This window comes from Amblyomma americanum, chromosome 1 (genome assembly GCF_052857255.1).
Source record: "Amblyomma americanum isolate KBUSLIRL-KWMA chromosome 1, ASM5285725v1, whole genome shotgun sequence".
In the NCBI taxonomy this organism is placed as follows: domain Eukaryota; kingdom Metazoa; phylum Arthropoda; class Arachnida; order Ixodida; family Ixodidae; genus Amblyomma; species Amblyomma americanum.
Genome location: NC_135497.1, coordinates 90,631,214 through 90,651,661, shown reverse-complemented (window position 1 = coordinate 90,651,661; position 20,448 = coordinate 90,631,214). Strand labels below are relative to the sequence as shown.

Below are 20,448 nucleotides of genomic sequence, written 5' to 3'. Positions count from 1 at the left end.
ATATATATATATATATATATATATATATATATATATATATATATATATTTGTTAGCACACCGCAGCTCAGAAGTGAAGCGTTCGTGAGCGCCAAAACTGAACTTCGTCAGCTTCGACTTCCGTCTGCTTTCTCTCCTTCAGCGGCATCAAACCCCAATTGTCAGTTTTTATATTGACGAATGGAACGCCCTGCCTCTACAGGTGATGTAGGCTGTTGATTTTGACAAGGCACTCTGTGAGCTATTTTAAATATATGTACTATATTACACAATTTTATTGTTCTGTATTTTACGATGTAACTTTTTGTGTTGAGTGAATGTATTTTTCTGCCCTCCCTGCCTGGACTCAAATGAGGGTCTGCAGTATTGTGGAATATATATATATATATATATATATATATATATATATATATATATATATATATATATATATATATATATATATATATATGATTCAAAATTGAAAACGCTTCAATTAGCCATAGCTGTGCAGTAAGCACAGCTTCAGGCTTGAAATGGGAAATTAATGGCAACTTTGATCGTGATTCCTGCAACGTAATATACCTCCTAAAATGCAGTGTGTGCAGTATGCAGTACATTGGACAGACCGTCAACCCTCTACGAATTCGCTTTAATAACCACCGCGCGCATATCTTATCCCTACCCAACCTTCCCTTGTCAAAACACATTAATGAGCGAAACCACCTATTTGATGCAATTAAGTTAACAGTCCTACAGGGTGGGCTCCAGAACACCCGGGAAAGAGAACAACGCGAGTCGTACTTCATTTACAAATTTGAAACAATTCCTCACGGCATTAATGAAAGTCCAGGTGTATTGTCCTCCATCCGCCCCTTGCAGGGCCGTTGCTGACATTACGAGAGCCAGCTTGACATACCTCGGTCGTTTCTTGCCAGCGACATCTTTTTCAAGCTCACACAAATTTCTTCATTCCCTACCCCATCCCGCCCCTATCTTCCCAGTTCGATTACCTTGCCGACGGGGTGCAATTGAAGAACCCTTGCCTAAGTGCTCACGCCATTCACATTTACCTCCCACACCACACTTGCCCGAACTCGGATGTTTTTCCACTTTTTTTTTCTTTGGTGGGTGTTTTCAGGCACAGTGCACGTGTGAGTAGTTAAGCTCACGGCGCCGCTGATTCTACCTTGAAAATTACTTATAAAGCGGCAGAAAAAACAACCATGCCGCCGGTGGGATCCGAACCCACGACCTCCGAATATCGCGTCCGGTGCTCTTACCAACTGAGCTACGGCGACGGCTGTCCAATCTGCTGCTTTCGTGGGTATTTATGTTTTGCGTGTAAGCGAACCTTGAGAGTGTTCGCCAGCGCCACCCTCGTCCATAGCGGTGGACGTAATTTTCTTTAAAAAAAATCTAATTGATTGGCACTAGATATTAAAAAAACATTCCCCTATGCACCTTGATTTCGGTGACTGTTGGCTTCCTAAATATGTTTGTCAAACGAGCCCCTCACTTCATTTGCCTTGTCTGCTAATAGCTTAACGGGGGTCTCGGTTCTGGCAGTCTTGATGCCATAGGTAGCATAAGAGGGCTCTCTCACAGTTTCCGCCCTCGCCGTTAGATGACGTTCTACGTCACACTTGCGGTATTACAGGACGTGCTACGTCCACCGCTATGGACGAGGGTGGCGCTGGTGAACACTCTCAAGGTTGGCTTACACGCAAAACATAAATACCCACGAAAGCAGCAGATTGGACAGCCGTCGTCGTAGCTCAGTTGGTAAGAGCACCGGACGCGATATTCGGAGGTCGTGGGTTCGCACCCCACCGGCGGCATGGTTGTTTTTTCTGCTGCTTTATAAGTAATCTTCGTTAAAAAAGCTAATTGATTGGCACTAGATATTAAAAAAAGAAAACATTCCCCTATGCACCTTGATTTCGGTGACTGTTGGCTTCCTAAATATGTATTATATATATATATATATATATATATATATATATATATATATATATATTGATACGGGAATAAAAGAAGAGGCGGAGAGCGAGCGCGAGCGGCGAGCGCGCGGCTCTAGCACGAGGGAGATAGAACGAGAAAGCTTGGCCGCCGCCGGTCTTGCTTCGCCGGCTCTCCTCCGTACTGCAGCTATATTTCTCTGGGCGGGCCCGTGGCCACCCCGTGGCATCCCACACCGTAACAATATATATATATATATATATATATATATATATATATATATATATATATATATATATATATATATATATATATATATATATATATATATATATATATGCACACATGGCGGGCCAAATCAAAGCGAACAGCAGCCAAAAGTATAGTCCTTAGACGACACACACACACACACACACACACACACACACACACACACACACACACACACACACACACACACACACACACACACACACACACACACACACACACACACACACACACACACACACACACACACACACACACACACACACACACACACACACACACACACACACACACACACACACACACACACACACACACACACACACACACACACACACACACACACACACACACACACACACACACACACACACACACACACACACACACACACACACACACACACACACACACACACACACACACACACACACACACACACACACACTCAGTCCTATTTGGGGTTTAGAAGGCGACGTACGAAAATACGTAACAAAGAACGAGCAGCAAGAAGCACGCTGCATAGCACTACACAGGGCTCACTCTAAGCGCTGTATGCACGAGCTACCGCAAAAAGAATTGTAGTAAAAGGGAAATCCTAGTGAGCTAAGGAAACAATCTGTTAATTTCTTATCGCTATAGTTATCAACCACCATAAGATATGTCCAATCTAAATGGAAACACAATGACGATATGTGCTTCCAAAAAACAAACAAACAATGACAATGCGCTTTATGTCTTGCCAAGCGACGTGAATCCTCACACAGCACCTTCGGTCTTTGCCTGTGTACGCAGCCGTGTACTGTACAGTGAAAACCCCATAGCTCCCAGCAGAATGCAGAAGTTAAAACTGTGCTCAAGAGCCAAAGGCTGCTGCAGGAAGTTATTTTTTCATGAATCAGAAGCAGGCAGCTCGACCTGCGTCTATTAACGATACTTTATTCCGCTGTCACGCACTAACCAGCCTTCGCACTCGTGCTATGGCGGGCCAAATCAAAGCAAACAGCAGCCAAAAGTATAACCCTTAGACGAGATGTTCGCTGTACAGTTGCCATGAGACCAATAAAAAGTGAACTCGGGTCAGTGGCGTAGGAATCAAAGCTGCACCATGGTCTAGGGGCGGGACCCGGAATGGATGGCTTCAGGCTTATTTTGGACTACACATCGATCTCCTACGCCCGTCGAAATCTCAGGACACGCAATTCTTTTTTACTTCATTGTGCCTTTATTTTAAAGGCCGCCGCTTCGACTGTATATAGCCCTGCTCCGCCACAGAAGATATGTGCTGCTGTACTAAACAGGCAGCAAAGGAAACAACGAAGCACGCGTGTGTAGAAAAGTTATTTTGCCATTCAAGGCGCTGTCTGTCCCCATGCAATCGCATCACAGTATTCGTTTTTGGGGAACGCACATATGTAGGACTCGCAGCTGACAACGGAATTAAGACAACGGGTTTGAGGCCTGTTCATTGTCTCATATTTCTTTCCGCTTTTGAGTGCTTAAAGTGGCAACAAGTGTAGCTTATAAACTCAGCGCGTCAACGATAATGCTGATGAAGAATAATTTATTTGCATTTTGTGCGCCATCGAGCTTCTTCATGATTCACTGCTTGCGAAAGGACTTCAGCACATCGAAAAATGTTCCCAGTCAACGTACTAAGAAAAGGATTTCTCTAGTAAAGCTGTGCAAAAGAAGAGTCTCGTCAGCTTCTTAAGCGGCAATATACAGGGTGTTTCACCCAAGTCTTTACACAAGTTCTAAAAATAGGCTTGTCGAGTTAGGAAGGCGCTTTTTCGGAAAAGCATTATCTGCGGTTTAGTGCATAATCAGAATATGCTAATTAGCAGGCTTGTTGACTACTACTTAATAGTTAGCTTATTACTGCTAGGCGCCTTAATTATTGAGAAGAATGTAGCCCCTCCGCAAGTAATATTTATATCAGTTTTTAGAATTTAGAAAATGGGGTTAGTCTCCGCGCTGTGGCCCAGCAAAATTTGGCTACACCCCACCAAAATAGATGCGCTTTCGAGAAGCTTGCAGGCAAAGCAACCTCTTCAGCTGACGTAACTCGTCGAAATAACCAAAGTTTGTTTTGCCACAGCGCCGAGGGTAACCGCGTTTTCGAAATTGCAAAAACTGATACGGATATTACTTGCAGTGGGCTACACGCCTGCCAATAATTAAGGAGTCTGAAAGTAATAGTTAAAAAGTTAACTATTTAATATTACTTAACCAGCCTGCTAGTGAGCACATCTTAGCTGTATTCTGGTCTACTGCACCGTTGACAATGCTATAGCGAAAAAAAAAACGCTCTTCTAACTCAAAAAGCCTATTTTGAAAAACTGTGTAAAATCCTAGGTGAAACACTTTGTATACCGTTGTATCAGGAAGGACGGAAGCCCTGTTAAAGGGACACCGAGGACAGCCCTGTTAAAGGGACAACAAAATGCTAGTATTGTTCACGGCGAAAATTGATTCTTTGGCTCTTTATAAGTATGCTCACGTTTTTCAGGCAGCGCTAGACGCCTTTATCACCCAGAAAATCGCGTTGAAAAATCCTCCCGCCCGGAGATTGGAATTCGTGACGTCCGCACCGAAGTGGACAGGTTGCAACTGTTTCTAAGTGAATGGCGGTGCACCGTAGCCTCTGAAATCGGCTCACAAAAATCAATGTCGACGCGCGAATTTCGCTTTCCAAATTTATTTTTCTGTTTTCTTTTTCTGGCTCATAATATCTCCGCTCTCGGTGAAGGTGTTCTCTCTGTGATTAAAACGCGGTGAAAGTTTATTCACACGGGGCGACAAAATACGGCAAATTCACTGTCTCCGCAACTGAGCTCAGGCATATATAGGCCATATGAAACGCGTTAGTGCACAATAAACGGAGCGATGTGATCTCGCACCTGAACGTCGGCTTTTTTTAAAGGAAGGCTTGTCACTTCTATGCAAAATGTATCGAAGCTTCTGCATCGTTACAAAAATGGGTAGGGACAACTTTTTCTCGCCACTGCTTTAAAACAAACATATGACTGGAACATAAGTGGTTTTCTGAGCCCATAATAATAAAACATATAAACGAACGCAATATACCTATCGCAGAACTTTATATAGCCAGATCATTGCGCTGCGTCGCAACACTTGAGGCCCAGGCAGCTTGAGTAGTCGTTGCCGAAGGACGTTAGTATCGCAAAGTAGCAGATTCCCAGCACTGACACTTTGTATATGCCGCAGTATACCGCGCTTGGCTTCTGAAACGTACAGAGGACAAAACGTTTGTCTAGAACACGTTCTGGGCGTCTGGAAAAATGGTCTGGATTTAAGCATGTGCAGTGGGATTTCATCGTCATTTTTTGCCTTCCTGGTCGCAGCGGCTTTGGGAGCTGCACAGTACAGGTCGATCTAGACATGTGTTTTTCCTTCTTTATGCCCCTTCAGGGAAGAACAGCTAAGATATATCTCATAAACTAATATAAGAAAAAAAATGAGTGATAAAAAAGCAGTGCCAAAATCAAATTTTCCAAAGGTGCTGGCACATGCAGTACAATCAGCGATGTCTACGACGCTCGCGAACCGGTGCCCCTTTAAGCTTGTATAGGTCCCCAGATATACAGCAACCTGCTGCGGCTAGCTAACCTGTTCACAGCAGTATCGGGCCTACTTAGCTGTCTTTAATCACCCCAGCAAAGAGGTCACGATTCTGTCGTAGCCCTCAACCCCATAAATAACGATTCTAAACTGAGCTGCCAGCACAGGGCAATCGTTAACCTGGCGAGAGATTAAAAAAAAAAAACATTTGTCGTGCGTGGGATCTAACCGCCCTCTCTCTTCCACAGTACACGGCCGCACATGAACTGCGTGCGCAAAATAGTGCTCTCGTTCCGGGCACACCTTTCACGTTCTTTTTGTAGGTGCACCCCTTGAAAGTTCCCCTCGGGAAACACACATTCAATTCTGCTGACGCCGCTGTATCCCTCCCCCGACTCCGCGCTTCCGGAAACCGCCGGGTGCACAAGTGTCCCATTTAAGGAAGGGGGACGCCCGGCTGTTCATGGCCTTTCGTCACGAGAGCTCACGAGTGCGCGACGAATCGAGCTATATGTGGACCGAATTGGGTTGCCTCACGAAACGCCGCGTGCGCTGTCTGACGTCACAGCCGGTGGGTTGCACCACTAGTGTGTGCGCGACAAGGACAAGCTTTGCAAACGTTGCCGGTATATTTAACCGCTGCAGACATCTCACCGGCAGGTCTTGCATTTATCCGCTCCAACTACCGTTCCTATAACAGTGTCATGGAGGCCTGCGCACAAACAAACCCAATAAAATGGCCGTCACAGCAAGACGCGTAGCTCAGTGAGTGTTTCGCTCAGCAGGCAAATACAAAGGCCGCGATTAAGGTACCACCTCCCGGTTATCTGTAAGCGTATGCACACATTGTATATGTTCGTGTCTTTTTTTTCACCGTCACCCGGAGTAGCATGCCAGTCCGACAAACAGGCAGACCACTCCTGTTCCATTAAAGTCCTTCTCCTCCTCCTCCTTCTTTCCCCGGGGGAAAAACTGAACAAAGGTGGGCGCTGTGTTGAAAATATTGCTGCGCCTACTGTTGTTTCCAGCGATGCTGCTGGCAACGTAAATTGTTGTAGTTCTTTGTTTCGTTTGCCAGAAAACGACAGTAGTAAGACAACAGCCCGAGGTTTCGCCAGATGCAGTGACTGGTGGCTTGGTTGAGGCGCCGTAGCAAACCTTGTAACTCAACATACGCAACTCTGGGGCTCAACAGCGACAGCAGTGTCTAGGATTGCAAAGTAGAAGAAAATCACGTGCATGGCTGCAGCTCTGCTAATGAGTGTTCTGAAAATTATTCTCGGTAGCGGTCGACAAGAAAAAGTTCACATCAACGTGGTTTTCTTCTACGTTGCCAGCAACGGCATTGCTCGGGGCTCTGTTCTTGGATCTCTGCTGTTTCTACAGCCATTCAATACACCTCTCTTCTCCAGTGGGCTGATGACATTCGGGCATTTGATATCGCTGCACTACAAAGAACACTGAAGTGCAAACAATGAGGCTCTTGATGTCTGGTACATACTGCGAAATCTGACGGTAGAAAAAGCACGAACCCGACACTCAACGACAACAAAGGAACGTCACGCTTGATGATAAACTCTTGTATACGGTTCCTGCGTCAGCAAACTTCAAATAATGAACCAATAAGCTCTCTTTCCCTTGTTTCCTTATTGATTGGTTTGGTTTGGTTTGGTTTATGGGGGTTTAACGTCCCAAAGCGACTCAGGATATGAGGGACGACGTAGTGAAGGGCTCTGAAAATTTCGACCACCTGGGGTTCTTTAACGTGCACTGACATCGCACGGTACTCGGGCCTCTAGAATTTCACCTCCATCAAAATTCGACCACCGCGGCCGGAATCGAACCCACGTCTTTCGTGTCAGCATGTTTCCTTCTTGAGTACCTGAAAGCCAGTACGTGTGTTTGAGCCGATATGTGGGCCTTGGGCCAAACATTGCAGGTCTAATTGCTAAGATTATTTCTCAAAGCGCAGCTGAGTGCATAGAGGCACTGGCAGGTTGTAACTTGGCAGCTGATGATGCACACAAACAAGAGAGAAAAGAGCGAAAGGAAAGGCGAGGAGGCCAGACTTTACACGAAGACGCTCGTTCCGGCTTGACGTGCTACAGATGCATAAAAGTCGCCTAGCAGTAGCGCTCTGTTTTGTTATAGTACACCATGTTTGCTGCAAGATCATGTCTTCATCATTCACGTCACTTCAGTGCAATACCTTTTTATACATCGCTGCATCTGACAGTTAATCAATATATTTGTTTTCAGCAAGCCTCAGTAAGCTGCGCATAAAATGACCCACTTTCACAATTCAGTTTGTTGTTTCCTTTTCTTTTCTACCTCTTTTCGTTTATATCGGGATGTGACTACTGCTTTTTTATTGTGATTTGTACGATGGGACTTTTTGCTTGGAAGAATGCTTCCTCAAACACAACGATGCCGTTTCCACAGGAACAATACTTAGTAAACAATAAAAAAAAACGATCAAATAATCTATTAATTAATAAATTTAGATTGATTGACTAACGCCTGCAGTACAAACTTCAATGTGCGGACTTCATTTTCACTGACAGCTACTGCAACAAGTGCGAAAAACAGAGCTGATACAAAGCAGCACTGGCAGTAGCGTTGGGGTGGAACAACGCTCTCCCGACTCAGTCCCTTCTTTTATTGCCGTTCTATTCGACAGCACATTCTGCTGTCGGTATTGCTTGCCTAAACTGCATTTATTCACATCCTCCTATCGATGGAAATCCTTAACGTACTGCGAATAAAATACATGCATAGTAGAGGAAACTACGCGGAATCTGAGCAGAAAATGTGCGGGAAAGCAACAATCTGCTCGCATCAGTTCAGACTGAATTACTGCGGCATGGAAGTCGTCCAACGGACAGAATGCCGATGCAGGAGTGACCACGGCCAAATGCGTTTTTTTTTACCTGCTGGACTCCTGTATGCAGCTGTGCAGTTTGATTAACTTTCTTATTTAACGTGTGTGATGCTGAGGATCAACTTGAAAGTGCAGCTGCTGATCGTTCCAAGTAAGTTCGGAACGTAATTGCGGAACATTTCATTATGATTTGTAAACGCCTTCGAACCTTGCTGGAGTTTACGGTTACCGTCACTACCATGAACAGAGGACTCAAAAAACTTACATAACCAAATGGGAGTCCCAGCAGAGTTATAACATACACATTCTACAGCAGGCTGCGAACCTAGTCACGCAATTCCACAAGTTGCACTCTAGAAACATTTTCAGTAATCTACTACCGCCAAACCGAGCAGCTGCGCTCGTTTTCGGCGGGACGTGGCCGTTACCTTGGATGTGGTAGGATGTCCAACCGTCGCGTATGACGATCTTCTTGGTGCCGTCCTTGGCATGGTGAACGTAGATGCCGAATGTCCCTTTCCACACGTCCTGCCTGGTCTTGTTCTTCACTCTGAGCTTCTCCTCGACGATGGAGCTGAGACTGGACACCCTGTCCACCATGATGGTCACCTCTTCGTCGAGGTTGGACCAACCGTCGTCGAGCGCCCTGGGCGCGTCGTCTCGCGGCGCAGCGCCACTGTCGCCCGGGAAGAGCAGACAGAGGCTGCATGGTTCGCCAGCCGCCGCGGGCTGGCGAGCTGCGCCAGGATACAGCGCACACAGTTGCTCGGCGGCGCCCTTGAAGTCGTCGTCGTCGTCGGTCGTCGCCAGCGTTCCGTCCGGGTAGAGCGTGCAGAATGTGCACGGCTCGCCGCCGCTCTCGGTGATCTCCTCCACCTGGGTCATGTCGTCGCTGCCTGAGAACGCGAACTGGCACTGCTGCTCGGTGTCCGTGAGCAGGTCGGTGGCCTCTTCCACGTACAGAGGCTCTTCCTCGTGCACGGAGCTTGTCTTGTCCAGCAGCGGCGATGGCGGCGTCTCCCAGGCACTTCGCGAGAAGCTGATCTTGTTGGGAGGCGACTCGGCCCGCTCCAGGGGCGTCCCCTCCGGCTGCAGCTTGGCGGCGGCCGCTGCCGCCGCGCCAGCGCAGCAGCACGGGCAGTTGTCCCCCGTCGGCGACACGACCGCGGCGGGGCCGCTCGGTTTGGCCCGTCGCGTCCGGTGCCACGGCAGTCGGCCGGCCTGGCCCCGCGAGGCGGCCGCAGGCTTGGCCCAAAGCTCGGGCGAATCCGTCAGGACGGTGGCGCCCGGCTCGGCGGGTTCCCGGCTCCGGCAGACCAGCGCGCCCATCGTGCCGACTGGTGGTGGATGCCCTGCGGAGAACGCTGGCGGTTCACAAGTGTTCGCCTCGCAATGGTTGCGAGCGCGGCGCACGTGTGCATGCATTCGAGCGGTAGGCAGAATGAAGGTTACGTCAAACAGAGGCCACGAAGAGTGTTGAGGATACTAACCTAGATAATTAAGTGCGTCTTAAATTCATTGCACAGTCAGCATTAACAGTGTTAAGCAACGCGGACAAGCTGAGAAATTTCTTTACTTGCTGTTCCGACTGAGCGTATGCATCAGTGTCATTCCTTTTTGGTTTAACAGCCGGAATATATCGTACTTACAATTAAAAATGATTCGTTTCTCCTCGCCATGCCGAACATCGCTACATGTGATGTCTTCAGATAGGTGCAAACAGCCGTTCATGTGGCTAAAACCGGCTTTACTTTAGTATATGGAAATAAATAATGTCGAGCGACCTCATCACGCCGGGTGAGAGAACTGGGCATCAGGACCCGACAGCAGTACTCCGACTACTGAGATCTATACGAGCACTAGGCTGTCGTTCTTTTCTCGCCTTTTTTTTTTTTTTACGTAGAACCAGATGCACTTTACTCTGATTTTCTTGTCTTTTAAGTGCTGTCGTCTCTCACATCGTACTACTTCCGAGGGCAACGTTATTCGCAACATGTGTCCGGTTCGTTCATGATACGTTACACCTTAATATCGTTGATAAGACGCGACAATTTCTGGGAAGTCTTGTAGGTTGCGAAGCTCAGCAAGTAGTCAGCCCACGTCCCGAACACAAAGTGGGCATGTAATAAAACTACTGGCTTTTGTCTTGTATACATGTTTGCCTTAGAAACAGAGGTCAGCATAGTTGTATCTTTTCTTGTTTGTTTGGCTTCGAAATTGTAATTTATGTCACGCTATTGTCACCCGATTTTATTCTCCTTCTGTCATTTCGAACATTCTTTTTACCAGGTTTGGTAGTTTGCTCGGTCGGTTGGTTTATAAGGTTTAACGTCCAAAAGCGTCTCAGGCTATGATGGACGCCGTAGTGGAGGACTGTGAATAATTTCGGCCACCTTGGGTTCTTTGACGTGCACTTCCATTGTACAGTACACATATTTCTAGCTATTCCGCCTCCATCGAAACGCGACCGCCGCAGCCGGAATCGAATTCGTGTATTTCGGGCCAGCAACCGAGCAGCAAAACAGATCCGACATTTCCTCCAAACCTAGCAATTATAATGTGATGCTATGCCTCCTCCCACATTTTTTTTTCAACAGGAATTTTGCACGAATAGAAAACATGGAGCTTTCACCATTTGCCGGCATCGACGATATGAACGCTAAAATGCTGAAGAAAACCTAAGTTACACATGCTCATCTCTGATGTGCTTGTTATACGCCCAATCACTGCTCACAGGCCAACTGCCCGAAGAATGGAAACACGGGAAGGTCGTTCCAATCTGAAAATCAGGTAACAAGGTAACACCTCAAAATTACCGCCCTACATCTCTAACCAGTATTCGCCACAAAATGATGGAGCAGGTAACCTATACCAACATCATTGCATTTATTAATTAGAGCATTTTCCATACTTCACAGTACGCGCTTCGCCGGGATTACTCCAGCGAGACTCATCACATCGTTACGCGAGCAACACGCAAACATTGATTCTAATTTACAGACTGATGTCATATTTTTAGACTTTAATAGAGCCTTTTACAAAGTACGCCATAAATGCCTACTGATAAAACTTTCCTTATAAAGGTTGCACCCTATATTCTGAAGTGGATTGAAGAGTTTTTGACTAAGCATTCCCAGTTTGCCTCCCTTAACACTAAGAACTCTAATTCACTATTAGTAATGTCGGGCGTCCCGCAGGGATCTATATTCGGTCCGCTACTTTTTCCTGATATACATGAATTATGTGTCGTCACACATAAGATCTAACTAACTTATGTTCGCTGGCGACTGTGTACTTTATCGTGCTATTCTTACCGCCGTTGACCAACCTACCCTTCAAAATGATCTTAATGCTGTTCAGGGGTAGCGTAACGAGTGGTTAATGGAACTGAATCAACGTAAGTGCAGCCGTCACTGTGGCTCAGTGGTTATGGAGCTCGGCTGCTAACCCGAAAGCCGCGGGTTTGATTCCGGCCGCGGCGGTCTCATTTCGATGGAGGCGAAATGCTAGAGGCCCCGTGTACTGTGCGATGTCAGTGCACGTTAAAGAACCACAGGTGGTCGAAATTATCCGGATCCCTCCACTACGGCGTCCCTCGTAGCCTGAGTCGCTTTGGTACGTAAAGCGCCCCAAAAACAAAACCAAACCACGTAGTGTAATTTTCTGTATATCCACCGTCGCCGCGTAATCCTCTTGTCATTCGTCACGTAATATTTGAAGTTCCTGTACAGGTAGCTGAGTCACACGAGTATTTGGTCGTAACGTGCCCAAGCAATATTTCAGAGAGATTGCATGTCATTGACATAATATCGCCAGCGAACAGGATGTTAGGATTTCTGAAGCGCCGTCCACATAATTAGCCGAAAAATCATCCGTCAGGTCTAAACTACAATTTGCATTGCCCGTTTGGAATTCTCATCAAGCTTATCTTATTGATGCTCTAGAATCTGTCCATCGCGTTCTTGTGACAGCCGCGCTTTTTTCTTAAACACAGTATCCGGATTCATTTCATTGCTAGCCTATCTTTAGTTCACACGTTTTTTCACAGCCCTATGCGCAGCGCACCTTATATCCCCCCCCCCCCCCCCTTATCAGCTGCAAGTTTCCGGTACACGGTAACGCACTCTCCCTTTCTAAATTTCCTTTTCTCCCCGCACAGCGGCCTTACTGGAACGGCCTTCCAAACAACCTTGCTGCCTCATCACAGCTCGTTGAAAATGTAAAAAAAGTTCCCTGTTATTGTGACTATGTTTTTATATTCCTACCACCCTTTATGTAGCACCGCTCCTTGGTCCTTTAGGGTAATCAAATGAAATTTGCGTCCTCTGAAAACATCAAACGTGGTAATGATAGCGAGTTCCCCTTGTTGTCGCAAAGCTCGCAAAGTTCGTACAGGTCGTTATTCGCAGAATGCAGGCGCTATTCTGTGGTCTACACCGGTAATTCGCTTGAATCAGCCGTTATTATGGATCATAATTCGAGGCAAGTGGTCGTTCAAGTAAAATGCCTGGAGAATGTCGTCTTAGCAGACAATAAGGGCTCCGCTTGGTACCGTGAGCCGAGTGGAATATGTAATACACAGCAACAGTGCCAGAGGAAGGAGTACGAGTAATAGGGTTTTTACGACGAGAAGCTGCTCCAGGAAATTGAATTTCCAATTGTACACGTCCGGTCTTATTCAAATGAAGTCCTTGAATGAAAAAAAAAATACAATACAGGGGGGGGGGGGGAAGGCATTGGAAAACCACGAGTCGTTAATGAGTACGTAGATTAGAGGCGCTCGCACAATAAATAAAGCGCGCCGCAGACCGAGAAAGAGCGCACAAAACCAAAAAGAAAAGACGGCGGCGGAATCTTTCAGTAGGGGCGGACAAATTCTTTTAAAACGTAAACCTGATTATGAGTAAACGAAGTCAAGACTTCCGCGCAGAGGAAATCTAATTTTGGCGCCTACACCGAGGCGCAAGGAGCGAGCATTGGCCGTGGACGCTGGTCGTGCGTACAATGCTTCGCGGCAAACGGCCATCCCACTTGCCCTTCCCGTAATAACTTTTCCTTCCTTTGCGGAAAGGGCGTTGTTCTGTTTTCCTTCATCCGGAAGAAGAGCGGGTAATTCATGCGACTAAAGGAAGCGCGCGTCTCAGGTTTCCGCCAACGCAAGCGAGAGGTAATGGACCAAAATGTGCAAAACATGCGATGATCGTCGCCCTCGTGATTATCCTTATTTAGAGACAAGGGTTTGGCGGACATTCTTTGACAATTACGTGTGTGTGTCTGTGAGTGCGTGAGTGCATGTGCTTGATTTCACCATTCACCCTTTCTTTTTCTCTTTTCCTCTTTACCATCCTCTTCTCTACTCTCCTCTTCTTTCACCCTCACCTGGAGTAGCATCACAGGCCGAGAACTAGGCAGACCTCTCCTGTTCCATTACAGTCTTTCTCCTGCTCCTCCTCCTATCCTTATTTCTGGCAGTACAAATTGTTGCTTCTGCTGCTGCTGCTACTACTACTACTACTACTACTGCTGCTGCTGCTGCTGCTGCTGCTGCTACTACTACTGCTGCTGCAAATAATAATAATAATAATAATAATAATAATAATAATAATAATAATAATAATAATAATAATAATAATAATAATAATAATAATAATAATAATAATAATAATAATAATAATAATAATTATTATTATTATTATTATTATTATTTTATTGCACAAAAGAATTCAAAGTACAAGAAACGGGCCTGTCAAAGTCAGCAATGGCTTGAAGGACTTGGCCCGGCAAAATCAGCGGACGAGTGTGCAATATTCACTCGACGCATAACAGGGTGAATGCAAGGGTATTAACAGTTAAGAGGCTAAACACAAACAAGGAGCAAATCACGAGACAAGAATCAATACACATAAGATAAGATGAACATATTTCAGAGGTGATGACCAATACTTTTTAGAAGTATTGAAACAACCGCGTTACAATGAACAAATAATCTTTTTCAATGCCTTTTTTGACTGAATCGAGAATGCCTCATTTGGAAAATCGTTCAGAATTTTCGGCACGTAAACACAGCGTCTAGCTTCACCATATCTTGTTGAGGATCGCGGCACTACATAGCGAACACTATTACGAAGGCCTCGGGGGGCTGTATAGCACGTTTTAAAATCACTGAACCAAAAATGCCGTAGCACCACAGTTTGTACAAAGACCAGAAGCAAGGCAAGCCAAGCGCCGAGATGTTATGATTTTTGAGTGACGGATTATTGTAGGCTAGATTTCTCAGTATGTTCGTTAACAAAGAATCCACGCGGTTTTGCCATCGGGTAGGGCAAAAAGCAAAGACGGTAATCTCATATCGAAGGGTGCTGTAGACCAAAGCATGTGCTATCATTTTTTTTACTGGAAACGGTACGAGAGACTTGATGTTGAAAAACAACCATGCAGCGCTCCTGAGCTTATCGCAAACATGTGATAGCTGAGTGTGCCACGACATATCACTGTCGAAGAATACTCCCAGGTATTTTACCGAGTTCACGTAGGTAGTTGGCACGCATCGACAGGAATGGCAGTTGTGACTGTGTAGAAAAACTGGCGCGTTTATAGCGGTTAATTTTAAAGGGGATCTAAAGCAAACGAGTTGGGTTTTTGAGGTGTTAACCTTTAAATGGGTATCAGCGAACCAAGCCATTGTTTTGTGTATGTTACCTTGGAGATTCGAGACAGCCATGCTGTAAGAAATATGTTTTGAGAGCAGAACAGTGTCGTCAGCGTATTGAAATATTAAACCTTTTGAAACAACCCTAGATAAATCATTAACAAATATATTGAAAAATAGAGGTGATAATATAGAACCCTGAGGAACTCCGGCCTTCAGTGGAAGTTTACCACTTGCGTTTTTAATTTCGTCTAAGACAACTACTTGTGATCGTTCGGCGAGATAGCTTTTAAGGACAACGTAAAATGGCCCTCTAAAACCGCTGGAATATAATTTTTGTAAAAGAATCCCGTGATGAACTGTCCCGAAAGCTTTTGATATGTCCAGGAATAAAGCAACGCTAAACAAATTTTGGTCAAAAGCCGAAAACAGTTCATCAGAGAACTCTTCTAGAAGGGTTACCGTACCACGACCGGACACACAACCAAACTGTCGAGTCGACAGAATTGAAAATTTCTCAACGAAAGACAACATGGATTTCAAAAGGAATTTTTCAAGAATATGAGACAGTATGGGTAGGATTGAAATAGGCCGATAGTTTTTTATGTCATTCCTTTTTCCTCCTTTATAAAAGGGCTTAACAATCGCAGTTTTAAGCTCCTTGGGGATAAGCGCGGTATCAAGAAAACCGTTTAACATGAAGAGCAGGACATTGGATAATGCTGCAAAGTTCCTTTGTAGCAGGTTCGCAGATAAGCCGTCGATTCCAGGAGGCTTATTGCGCTTAAAGCTGAAAATTATTTGGTGAAGTTCATTTTCTGAAAATCTAGGTAGGAAAGCGGACGCTGAAATAGATTCCTTAAGCGTGTATTGGACGGCCTGGCAAGAAGATGCATTCTCGGAAGCCAGTGCAAACAGTTGATTGAACTTATCTGCAACCTCGACCGAGTCGCCTGGAAAAAACGAGATTGGGGAAATGTATGCAGCGTTCTTGCCATGAAGATAATTTATCAGTGACCATGTTTTTGCGGGATTCCTTGACGACTGATGAAATTTTTCGAAAAAGTACTGGCGCTTCGTGCATCTTATTAAGGCAACTACCCTATTTCGTGCGGTTTTGTACTCAAGACGAGGTGTTTATTTTTTGAGGCATGCTTACACCGTTTCCAGAGCATGTCTCTATAGGAAATGGCCCGCATTATATCTATATAATAATAATAATAATAATAATAATAATAATAATAATAATAATAATAATAATAATAATAATAATAATAATAATAATAATAATAATAATAATAATAATAATAATAATAATAATAATAATAATAATAATAATAATAATAATAATAATAATAATAATAATAATAAATCTTTATTACTCCTCAAGGAATACATATATGTTGCCGGGCCTGCCGAAGCCTCTACATGGCTTGTATGGCAGTGCCCAGCAGCGGGGCAGCTCCATGCGTTCGGAGACAATGGTATGCACTTTTTCATTAAAATAAAAGCTTTCAAACATACTGTTAGAGAAAAACACTGAACCTCAAACTTGTATTTTGCAAGTATGTTAAACAAATGATATATGCATATTAATGCTTTTTTCAATGTTGTCAACATGAACAGGGAGGCAAAATAAAAAAATAAAAATATCAAACATCGAACAATGCCTTTGCGCACATACACAATGAAAGTAACTGTATCGGATGCTCCAAAACATCATAAAAAACACAGAATTAAAGCACTATGCACCAATTATTTTTGAAGTTCAATTAACGTTCTTTTTACTCCGGATCGTGTTGTTTGCTGTAATACTGTTTTAGGGAGGCGATTAAATGTGTGGGGAATGTAGTACTTTCTTATGCTTTTTCCGTAATGTGTTCTCATGGAAGGTATTTCAAAACCAGAGCTGGTACGTAATGTTCTCCCGATGCTGCGTCGCTGTCTGAAGTCAGTGTTCCAAAAGTATTTGGGTACAGTGTAGGAGAGAAAAAGGGTGTCAAAATCCGGAAGTTTTAAATACTTAAACAATGTAAGCCCAGGCGCAGGGGGATTGGTTTTATAGGCAATACTTTTAAGAATGTTCTTGAGTAGACCATTAATTTTATCTTTTCAAAACAATGAACAGTTGAAAAAACAGGCTATACCATACCGTACAACCGAGTATGCTAAAGAATGCAGGATAGTTTTTTTTTATTTTTAGTGGAACGATCGATCGTAAACGGTACATTAAGCAAGCAGTTTGACGAAGTCGTGTACATATAAAGGACATGTGTTTGTTCCACGCCAAGTCTGAATCGAAGTAGACTCCAAGATATTTTACTGAATCAGTGTACTCAACAGGAGGGCATGAGCAGGAGAAAGATTTGTGGGAATGAAGATAAACTGGTATTTTTGGTCCGATATTTCGCAGCGGATTATGAAAACATACCAGTTGTGTCTTGGATGGATTTACTTTTATCTGATTTTTTTGGAACCATGTCATGGATTCTGTAATATCCACCTGCAGCAGGGATACAGCGTTTTCATAATTTACATGTCTAGCAATAATAAGTGTATCATCTGCATATTGATAAATATTACTGTAGCGAATAACCGAGCTGAAATCATTAACATAGATGTTAAATAGTAATGGTGATAACACTGATCCTTGTGGTACTCCTGCTTGAGTGAACTTTACCTCACTTTTATCATCGCCTATACAGACTATCTGCGACCGCTGTGACAGATAATTATGCAAAAAATCATAAAAGTGACCGCGGAATCCATACCTATATAGTTTGCTGCATAGTATATCCCGACTAATGCTGTTACTACTACTACTACTACTACTACTACTACTGCTATAATACCCCTGCTAAAACGACTTCTAATAGTAATAATATTATTACTACTACTACTGTGACTTGTGATACTACTAACTGTATTACTACTAATACTACTGCCTGCGGCTGCTTATACTGCTACTGCTACCGCTACTAGTGCTATTTTGCGCCAGACAATACAATAGCAATGTAAACTAATACTTCGACTCTTAGTGCACGCAGATCCTGCTATCAGAAAACAAAATCAGGAAAGGCGTAATGAAATAAGCCATTCCCGATAAACGGAAGGTGCGCCGGAGCGGATGCAGTCGGAGAAAGCGCCTCAGTCCCAGTTCCTGCCTCGGGTCACCAGTGGTCTCACTCCTCCTCCTCCTCCTCCTCCTCCCAGCGGCGTTATCTTCACGCTTGAGGCTAGTGCGCAGCCGCCACTTGCACGTCGGGCAGCATCCGTCAACAAGCCACGCTTCCACAAAGGCGATCTTATTGGGACAATAATTGCCGCCCGTCTCCGACCGGTCGCGCTTAAGTCGCCGACCGTGGGGGCAGCCGGGCCGCAGCCCGCCGGTGCCCACGCGCGCAGCCGGTTGCGGGGGCTGCCGAGTTTGCGGGACTCAGCAGAGCCGAGAGCAGACCGGGGCCCCGCGGTAATAAGCGGCTGATGGAAACGCGCGCCCACTTGGGAGCCGGCCAGCTTTCACCCGTCGCAGTAACTTCCTGGCTGCGCGCGCGTTTAGTGGAGAGTATACAGGAGGACCGCTGCCCACCGGGGCATCCATTTATGGGAGGTGTCTGGGCTCCGCCAAAAACAAAGCAAGCCGCGAGAGTTTACTCTTCTCACTGATGGGAAGTGCAGGGAAGGAGGAAAGGGAGACGGCAACATCCGATGGCCTCCTAGCTAGCCCGCTGCGCATTCGAGGCAGCCAACGTGCGAGCAAGCGAACGCGATCACCGCGGGGTGAATTATTAAGTCGAGCTTCTGCGCCGCGTCCGATACCGGAACACAAAGAGGGACCTGGGGACGAACTTTTTCATTCAGCTGACCTACCCGAGGACTGCGCCAAGTTTTGAACAGAGTACAGCGTTTCTGCAAAACTGGACGGCGCACACTGCAAGCAGACAGAAGGGGCGAGCTTTAGCGCCGTTCTTTCGCTATCCTTCTCAGGTAGGATGCGGGAATGTTGTGACGGAGAAACAAAAATGAAATACTGTCTCACATCTAGATGAAATAGTAAGTGACGTCGTCTGTATATAATGAACCGACAGCTCGAACCATGTTGCAGTAGCGTTAGCTTTTGTTAGCACGCGCCTTTAGAACGGTACATCAGATGGTGCCTGAAGTAGTGAACATCTTTGCAATTATGCAGCATACTCATGTAAGCCATGAATAATATCCTAATCATAGTGTCAGCACCCAACTGTCACTGCGGCTCAGTCTACAGCCTTCGGCTGCTCTGCACGAGGTTGCGGATTCAATACCGTCTGTATTTCAACGAGGTGAAATGCAAGAACTTCATCGCACTAAGATCTTAATGAAAGTAATCCAGTAAGCCGAAATTAATCCTGAGCCCCCTGTCACGGTGTCCCTGGTAGCGCAACGTGTTCTTTTGATACATAAAATCAATCAATCAATCAATCAATCAATCAATCAATCAATCAATCAATCAATCAATCAATCAATCAATCAATCAATCATATGTTACCCGCACCGCAGCCAGCCACTCACTAACGAAGGCCTCCAGTGTGATCATATCGTATGTTAAATGCACTGGTGGTCTAGTGGGAACTGCTATTCGCCTTGTAATTTCCCAAAGGAGCCTATGTATTTGATTTCTAATTTTTACAAAGTCAAATTTTGCTTCAAACGGATTTAACGAACAACTAGCGAGCCCCACTTGTCACTTTTCTTTGAGTGTATTGATCTGTAACTGCGCTCAACTCTTCCGTACCCATTCGACACGGCAAAACGAAACTACTGCGTATAACCCGCTCTGTTGAGCATCGCACAAAATGCCCAGAAAATCCTGCCTCTAGCGCGGCCCGCATGATGCGTTTCTCCAGGTGATTCATCGGCTTCGGCACGACAAAACTGTGACGCCAGCGCACTCATTTTCTCCGAAACTCGGGTACGCGGCCCGCTGAAAGATCCCGCGCAGAGCGGTACGCGCGGTTAGTTGCGCTATGCTGCACTTCGAGGGTTGCCAAGGTCACTGGAGTTGCCCCTTCTCCAACCTCCTCGCTGCACACGGCCCGCTGTGAGCGCGCTGTGCCGTTTTCGTGTTCTGGTTCCATGGTTTCACC

The 20,448-nt window shown here is 45.3% G+C and overlaps 1 protein-coding gene across 1 annotated transcript in view; it reads right to left on the bottom strand.

The window, feature by feature from the left end:
* The window catches only part of LOC144111339 (uncharacterized), a 415,712-nt gene that overhangs the window by 51,840 nt on the left and 343,424 nt on the right, over window positions 1-20,448 (bottom strand). Inside the window, exon 2 of the mRNA XM_077644647.1 lies at window positions 9,105-10,028. Coding sequence (XP_077500773.1) covers window positions 9,105-10,005 — 901 coding nt within the window. The 5' untranslated portion in view covers window positions 10,006-10,028. The remainder of the gene's footprint in view (window positions 1-9,104; window positions 10,029-20,448) is intronic.